Source organism: Echinops telfairi, unplaced genomic scaffold, assembly GCF_000313985.2.
Source record: "Echinops telfairi isolate 266 unplaced genomic scaffold, ASM31398v2 ScPeMD7_7469;HRSCAF=8507_0, whole genome shotgun sequence".
Lineage (NCBI taxonomy): Eukaryota > Metazoa > Chordata > Mammalia > Afrosoricida > Tenrecidae > Echinops > Echinops telfairi.
Window position 1 is genome coordinate 35059197 of NW_022111372.1, and position 8213 is coordinate 35067409.

Sequence of the window (8213 nt, forward strand, 5' to 3'; positions counted from 1 at the left end):
CCTCTGCTCTCCTCTGCTCTGCTCTCCTCTGCTAGGAAATAAATGTTCCCTGATGAGTCAGCTCACAAAGCTCCTGACTGCAACTTTGGGACACACACACACACACACACACACACAACCGGATGCCCCCCATGTCCTAATTTTGAATGTTCGGAAGAATTTATACATTTAACAACTATACCAGGTACAGCAACAACAACAACAAAAAGCCACACGACTTAAAAAAACACGGGACAACCAGAAAGACAAGAAGTCAAGCCACGGCGAGAGTCTGGAGCATTGACAGAGAAGTGATCACTGTCCCTCTACAATGGAAAATTCACAAGTTCAAAAGTTCAAAGTCTCAACCCTAAAGTAAATAAAATAAGAGACTCTCTTTATTTTCCCCAAAGCCTACAAGCCAGGGCTCATCCCCACAGCGCACAGCTCAGAGGCACAGCCCAGCACATGGAGAGTGCTGACTGCCAAAGCCAAACCAGGCGGCCACGATGCGGGCAGGTGGCTCTCACAGCGAGAGGCTTGGGGCCTAGGGCCAGTGGGTAAGAGCGAGCCCCAGACCAGGGCCGAGTGCAAGCCTGCCTGCTCCTCCTCCTCTCCCCCAAAGGGGGATGATTTAGGCCTTTATGATTCAAAAAGAAAAGGACTCGGTCCGACTGACTTTAAATCATGGACGGCCTCAAGGTGTCTACATTCTTAGCCCAGGCTAAGGGACCCAGAAAGGTAAGCTGCCCAGTGGGGCGGGGGCACTACCCCACCCACCAAGACACACGAACACTCAGGCACTTAAAAGCAACAGATCCTCCCAACAGACAAGCAACAAAATGTACATTCCATCCAAGCACCAGAGCTTTTACACGGTGGGAGCTGGGAGGTCTGGTTACATAAGCGGCCCCAGGAGGCATGACCCCTCCAACCTGGACCAGGAGACCCTCTGGGTAAGAATATCCCAAGTTCGCATGCTTCTATCTGGACAGAGCATCCTTGACAGGCCCAGAGGCCCAGGAGGCATTCCAGCACTGTCACTCAGCACAGGGACAGGGCCCGGCTCTCCCGGGACAGGGGCAGGAGGTTGTGTCTCCCCTACCTGTACACGTCATGCTTGGTGTCAAAGAGCCGGTTCTTCTCACGGATGCGCTCTGGAGGGAGGTAGGCGATGGTTCCAAAGAGCCCGTCCATGCTGAGGTCGTGAGAGTGGGATAGCCCGTTGCACTTGGCAAGCCCGAAGTCAGAAATCTGCAACACAGGCCAAGAGAGAGCCCGTCACACTTGGCCTGCCACTGTCTGGGGCAGGGCACCGGGCCCCACATGTGGCCAGCCAGTTAGTTGTCCCTGGGTTGACCCTGACTCATGGCGACCCTACATGTTACGGAGCAGAACTGGGCGCCACAGGGTTTCAATGGGTGATTTCCATTTTTCTTTCTCTTTTTTTGGAAGCAGAACACCAGGCCTTTCTTCCAAGGTGCCTCTGCATGCGCTTGAACCTCCAACTTTCCAGGTAGCAGCTCAAAGCTAGCATTTGCCCCACCAGGGACTCCTGATACGTTACTACAGTGTTTCTGCTCTGCAGGGCCATCTTGGTCCCTGGATACACACACAATCCAGAACCAGGGCTCCCCCCAGAGAAAAAGCAGCTCCAGGGGAGCCTCCCAGGGTTCTGACAGACCCTGGTCTAGGACTGTCCCTGTGTCCCCAGAAATGATGTCAGACATCACCAGAGCAACCTACAGTTGATGGGGGCAAAGACCCGGCTTGAAAGGAGACTTCACCGGGAGAAAGAAGCCTAGAACAGTTAACAACCAGACTCAGGGAAGCTATGGGGCTAGCTGATGTCTGGCAGGATAAACAAAACCAAACAAGACAGAGCACCCCTTGACCTTCACATTGACTCCCACTCCTGGCGCCCATGTGTTACCGAGCGCAGAGCTCCACAGGCCCTTCACTGTCTTCTCTCTTCCAAGGAGGAGCTCCGTGGCCCAGTGGCTATAAGTTGGGCTGCTAACTGCAGTTTGAAGCCACCAGCCGCTCCTTGGGAGCAAGTCGGGGCTGTCTACTCCCATAAAGGGTTACAGGCTCAGAGCCCACAGGGGCAGTCCTGCCCTGTCCCACAGAGTCTGTGTGAGTCAGACCCGACTCCCCGCCAGTGTTTACGTACTGAGCTACTGTAAATGGAGGCGGGGCACCGCGGGTTAGGAGCTGAGCTGCTAAAGGCAAGGTCAGTGATTCAAACTCACCAACTGCACCCCTGGGCGAAGATGAGGCTGTCTGTTCCTATCAACGTTCACAGTCCCAGAAACCCTGTACAGGGTCTGAGTCAAAAACCAATGCAATGGTAGCGGGCTGTAGGGTCGGTTCAATCACAGACTACTTCAACTCCGCAGAAGAAACCCTGCTTTGGATCTCTCTGGGTCAGCCTATTCTAGACATCGCATGTGCAACCACAGAGTACGGGCCATGGCTATAATCTTTACAGAAGGAGACCAACGGCCCGGTGTGTTTGAAGCACCAGCCCTTAGGTCAGCAGTCCATCTCTCCAGGGGCAATTGCCTGGGTGCACGGGGGTGTTAGGCTGCAGACGGGGTCGGCCAGAGTGGATGTGTGGAGAGCAGGGCCTGCGTACCAGGAGATCGGGTTATGCAATCGCGCGTGGGCAGGCTGGGCATGTGGCTGCAGGTTGTTTTTTTTAAAGGGAAGCACACCTTCAGAGCCCTTTAAAGCAAACAAAACCCAAACCACACGGCCACGCTGAGCCTTCTGTCCTCTACCCTGTTGGAATACTAGCACCGGGTGACACGCCCATGGGCCCCTTGCGTGCTGGGCGGTCAGGTAAAGAGTTTGGAAGGGCACTGGCACTCACAGCCCTTCCTGTCTGTGAGGGGGGATCTAGGGGAACCAGCGGCACTCCCTCCCAGCCCTCCCCCCACCCCCTGCCCTCCTGTGTAAACCAGGCTCCTTTGAAGTCCTAAGCGTTGTGTGTGGGATTAAGCCACAACTCATTAACATTAATGGGAACCAGGATCCTCCTCGGGAAAATGGCCCCTTTAAGTTCTCTTTCAAGGCTTAGGGATTTTTTTTAGCCTTTTAATTAACTCCAGGCTCTTCCTCAAACACGCCCACTGAGTGATAGGAACAGGGCTGAGTCAGAGTTTGAGGGCCCCCCCAGGGCCGGGCCAGGTGAGCTGATGGGCCCCGCCGCTGTCACCACCAGCTGAACCTCGGGATTTACAACCGCTGACTTGGGGTTTTCAGGGAGCCCTGACCATGTCTGCAGGGAAGAGACACAGATGGGAGGAAGCTGCCGAGACAGTCCCTCGCTTTCCGTTGTCGGCTAGTACCCAAGCCTCAGTGGCACTCGGAAGACTCCTCCCCTCTCTTGTACAGAAATTGTTTACTTGCCGGAAAAGCACCACCCCCAAACTCACTGCCACTGAGTCAACGCTGACTCCCGGGAACCCTATATAAGGCAGGGTGGTACAGCCCCGTGCGTTTGTTTCTGAGATCGTAACTCTTGACAGGCGTGGAAAGCCTCATCTGTGTCCTGAGGATGGGCTGGCGGTGTCGAACCGCAGACGTCTCGGCTAGCAGCCCGGTGCATACCCGCTACACCAGCCCACCGGGCCTCTGCAACTCTGCAAAGCGGCCAGAAGCTGAGAACTGACGTGTGCTACCTCTCAGAAGTCCCCAGCTGCACACACTCTCACAGCAGTCAGCGGGCGGGCCCCTGGACTTCTAAACCAGGGGCCCATGAGGGCTATGCTTCCCCACAGAGAGGGGCTTTTCATCCAGGTGAGGCACGTCCCTCGGGCATCCCTCCGCATACCATCCATTCTGGACAAGCCAGTGTATTTCAGGGCAGCCTGTGACATCATACCAACTCTTTTTATTTTTCACGTGAACTGTGTGCACACACTTAACGCTGCCGGCTGCACAAACACTTCCAACTTGGCAAAGCAGTAGTTGCCGAGGCAAAGGTCCCCTCTCTCCCCAGTTAGTACAGGTACCAGCAGCCAGCAAGTTGATGCCCACTCATGGGACCGCTGCATGAGTCAGAGCAGAATCGAAGCCCCAGGGCAGCCAGGGGCTGATTTTCTCAGAGGCAAATCACCAAGTCTTTCTTCTGAGGAGCCTCGGGGTGGACCTGAGCCACTAAACTTTCAGTTAGCACCCTAGCTCGGGGCATTCACGGGCCACGGGCAGAGCATTACCTATCCGAAAGGGTCGGAGATGAGGGGCACAGGGCCAGGGGTTGGAAGGACAACCCCTGGTCTTATTTCAAACATAACTCCTGAATGCTGATCGATGGCCCACACACAGCCCGCTTTTTAAGCCAGGTCTCTTGGGGAACAAGAGAGCTGACACGCAGAGCCTCACACCCGCACTCTGCTGCCCTGCACATACCTGACTAGCTATTTCTAAGGATAAAAGAAACATGTTATGGAAACACCTGTGTCTGTCTGTGGTGAGGCTTCGTGACGGTGACTAATGTGCGTGATCCAGGAGGGAGTGACATGAAGCACCCACCCTTCAGGCACTCTGGGACCGGGCCCTGAGCAAGAAGGGGCAGTGTGGGCCACAGCATCTCCTCACTTCCCAGCCAGTCCTTTCCAGACAACGGTCCTCGAAAAGCCTACAGCCCATTCCCCTCTGCTGTTTCTGATGGCAGGGAGGATGTTTACGAGGGGGCAGGGAGAGAAGGCATTCATGCTAAAAGACTTCCAGGTACCTAAAAGGAAAGGCACCCTCCGGTTTCTCCGAGGGGAACAGCACTCATTCACTTAGCACAGTGAAAAAGGATGAATAGAGTGTGTCAGGCTTGGAAACCCACAGGGGCAGCTCTCCCCTGTCCTGGAGGGTCACGAAGGTCGAGTGTAGGGCACTGGTAGGGCCTGGTGGTGTGGGGGTGATGCGCTGATAACTGCGTGTACCACCACCTCTCTGCTCCCATCAAAACAGGCAAAGGTAGCGTGTGCAGTCAGGCGGCAGCGGCGCCTCTTGCCCACCACGTAAAAGGTTTGATTTCCAGCCGTTGCACCTCATGCACAGACATCAGCGCCTGTCCGTGGCAGCTGATGTGTTGCTATGGTACCGAAGAGGTTTCAGCACAGCATCTAGACAAAGGTGGACGAGGAAGAAAGGCCTGGCAATCTAACATCTACAAATCAGCCAGTGTGGGCCCTATGAATCAGAATGGCTCGCCTACCACGTACCGCAGGGATGGCGAGGCAGCACCAGGCAGGGTCTCATGCCCTTTGTGTCCGGGGTCAATGGTGGCTAACAGGGACACCACTATCGTCTCGTTAATATCTGTCCTGTCAAACAACTACGTAGGGGCAACTTCTATCCAACAGGAGAAGGGATCTGCCCGGTGCTCTCGGCCTCTCCGTGCAGTGGGGGTGAGTGCCGTCTCTCCCCAGGCCCCACTTTCATTTCACAGACGAGGAAGCAGAAGCCAGCTCAGCAGAAAGACGGGCAGGGCTGGACCTTGGACCTAGGTCAGTGGCGCTCCGGCCAGCACACGTCTCTGTCCCTAAGTAACCTGGGACTAGTCATCACCTCCTGTCCTTCCCACTGTGGACAGAGGTTGATGCAACCCAGGCAGCACGGCCCGGCACACGACACCGTGAGTGTCCTGAGAAGTGTGCATGTCACCGCGTGGCACAAAGCCGCTGAGACACCTGCTCCCGCACACCAAGTTCCTTCCAAAGGAGAAATCTACTTATGGAACTACAGCGTCAACACGGGAAAGACAAGGCCGGCCACGGTCAAACTCTGGGTGGCTGGTTCCTGGTGCCCAGCGGGAGGTTACATTCTCTCTCATACGTATCCCTCTAGATAACAGAGACCAAGGTCTCACCAGTCTGATTCCTAACCCTTTGCCATAAACACCCGTGTCCCTGGATGTTGGAACCACTGGTTGAGCGCTTAGCCACTAACTGCAGGGTCAGACGTTGAAGCCTACCCAACGGTGCCTCAGAAGAAAGGCCTGGTGACCAATTTCCATAAAACCAGCCATTGGAAACCCCATGGGGCTCAGCATACTTGGGCTGAGTTGGAAGTGACTCCACCATCGCTGATTTTAAAAAAAGCGAAAACTAAACTCACTGCCCTCCGGTTGATCCTGACTCCCGGTGACCCCACGGGGCAGGGTAGGAGTGCTCCTGTGGGTTTCCCAGACGACAAGTCTTCCCAGGAGCTGAAAGCCCCACCCATCTTGCTCCACAGAGCTGGTAGTATCAAGCTGCTGATCTCGAGTGGGTCAGCAGCCCAACGGGTAACCACCATGCCACTAGGGCTCCCTGACATTCACACCAGAACACCTATCTCTTTCCACAAGATGCCCCAAATTTGGTGATGTGCCAGGATTTGGAGCCATGATCCCTGTTATCAATGGGACCCATTTTCTAACTGTACCCAATTCTTCACGAGCCGAGAATCCAGAGCATCTTTTGCAGAGAAAAGCACAGGCTTAAAATTAAGGTTTCTTCTCCCAAGCAGAGCCCTCCGCATCCCTGGGTGGGGTGAACGGCTGAGACTCAGCTACTAACAGAAAGGTTGGCCATTCTAATTCACCCAGAGGCACCTTGGGCGAAAGGCCTGGAGATCTACTTTAAAAACAAATTAGCTGCTGAAAGCCTGAGTGAACACAGCTCTAACCTGACACTCCGAGGTTGGCGGGAGTTGGAGCAGATTTCAGGTCAACTGATTTTTAAACCGAAAGGATGGTTCCATTTCTAAGCAGCCCTGCCCTGGGCTCTGACCACACCCAGGACCCAGTGTCCCCCCACCCCAGCCCCTACCTTGACGTGGTAGTGGGCATCCAGCAGGATGTTGGCCGGCTTGAGGTCCAGGTGGAGGAGGGGTGGGGACATGCAGTGCAGGAAGTTCATGCCCACCGCGGTCTCATGCGTGATGCGGACACGCAGCTCCCAGGGCAGCGGCTGGGTGGCCAGCAGCTTCTCCAGCGAGCCTGTCTCCATATACTCCATGACCAGGCCCACGGGCTCCCGACATATGCCGTACACAGGCAACACGTACAGAAACTTGGCCATCTCCATCTTCTTGGCTTCCTCCAAGAGTTCGAGGCGCTCCCTGGGAAAGTTCAAAGGCATGAAGTGTGTGTGACAATCACCCCCTACACACACACACACACACACACACACACACACACGCACAGGAAGCACTCCAGCCAGGCAACAAGCAGCTCCAACCAGCTGAGAAGACAATGAAGGCACCCAGGGCCACATCCTGTGACCCGGGCCTTCCCCAGGTCCATGGTCCTAAGGCTATTCAAATACACCCGTGTAGCATGAGGTCACTACCAAGGAGGAGAGAAATCCTAATTGTTCTCGTTATCCAAACCCTGATGGTGTGCAGCTGCTGAAGTGGCAGGTCAATGTCAATGATCCCTCCTCTCACTCAGGGAGAGTCCAACTAAATATGCTAACTAATTGTCCATCCCTGAGCCTATCCACTCTGCCTCTGTTTGAAGTCGAGCCCATGGCATGCCTGATCACCCCTGCCTTCAACCTAACACTCAGACGCACGGAGTAACCAGAGTCCACAGCTGACGTCGGAGGGCCAACGCCAGCCTGCCACCTGTCTTTCTCAATACAGTGTTATTGGAACACAGCCACGCCGCTCATCGGTGTGCCGCCTGTCTGTGTCTGTCTGACACACCATGGCACCAGAGAGGAGAGGCTGTGTTTGGGTGAAGGACTTACCTTCTGGCCCTCCCCAGAAAGCGTTTGTTTTCCAAGCCCTGGCCTAAGTTCTCCATCTCCAATTCAACTTGAGTGAACACAGACCCAAACCCCAGGGCAATATCTGAGTCAGCTTTGCAGCCCAGAAGTCTCAGCGGCACTCTGTCAGGGTAAAAAGGCAGAGCCCTAGCCCCCGCTCTGAGAACTGGGCTCTGGTGCTCAGGGCTGCGGCTGGGGCTGGGTCACCACCATTCTGATCAGCTCCTCTGAAGGACGCAGCCTGCAGAGCACAGCACACAGCAGCAGGCGGTGAGGAGCATGTGCGGGGCCATGCGGAGAGGCCTGGGAGCACAAGGCTTTGTCCATCACCCAAGATACAGCTTGGGTCCCAATTCCCGAGCCTGCTGCGGAATCTGGACCGTTTGTTATTGTTTTAAACCACCGACACCCTCACCTTAGCCTAGAGAATGCTACCTGGCTGCCCTTAAAGTTTTGAGAAACTGTCCCCTGGGAGGA

At 55.2% G+C, this 8213-nt stretch overlaps 1 protein-coding gene across 1 annotated transcript in view; it reads right to left on the minus strand.

The window, feature by feature from the left end:
* The window catches only part of RIPK4 (receptor interacting serine/threonine kinase 4), a 28547-nt gene that overhangs the window by 10388 nt on the left and 9946 nt on the right, over positions 1–8213 (minus strand). Inside the window, exons 2-3 of the mRNA XM_004696918.2 lie at positions 6795–7086; positions 1085–1233 (exon numbers count right to left, since the gene is read on the minus strand). Of these exons, the coding sequence (XP_004696975.1) occupies positions 1085–1233; positions 6795–7086 (441 nt within the window). The remainder of the gene's footprint in view (positions 1–1084; positions 1234–6794; positions 7087–8213) is intronic.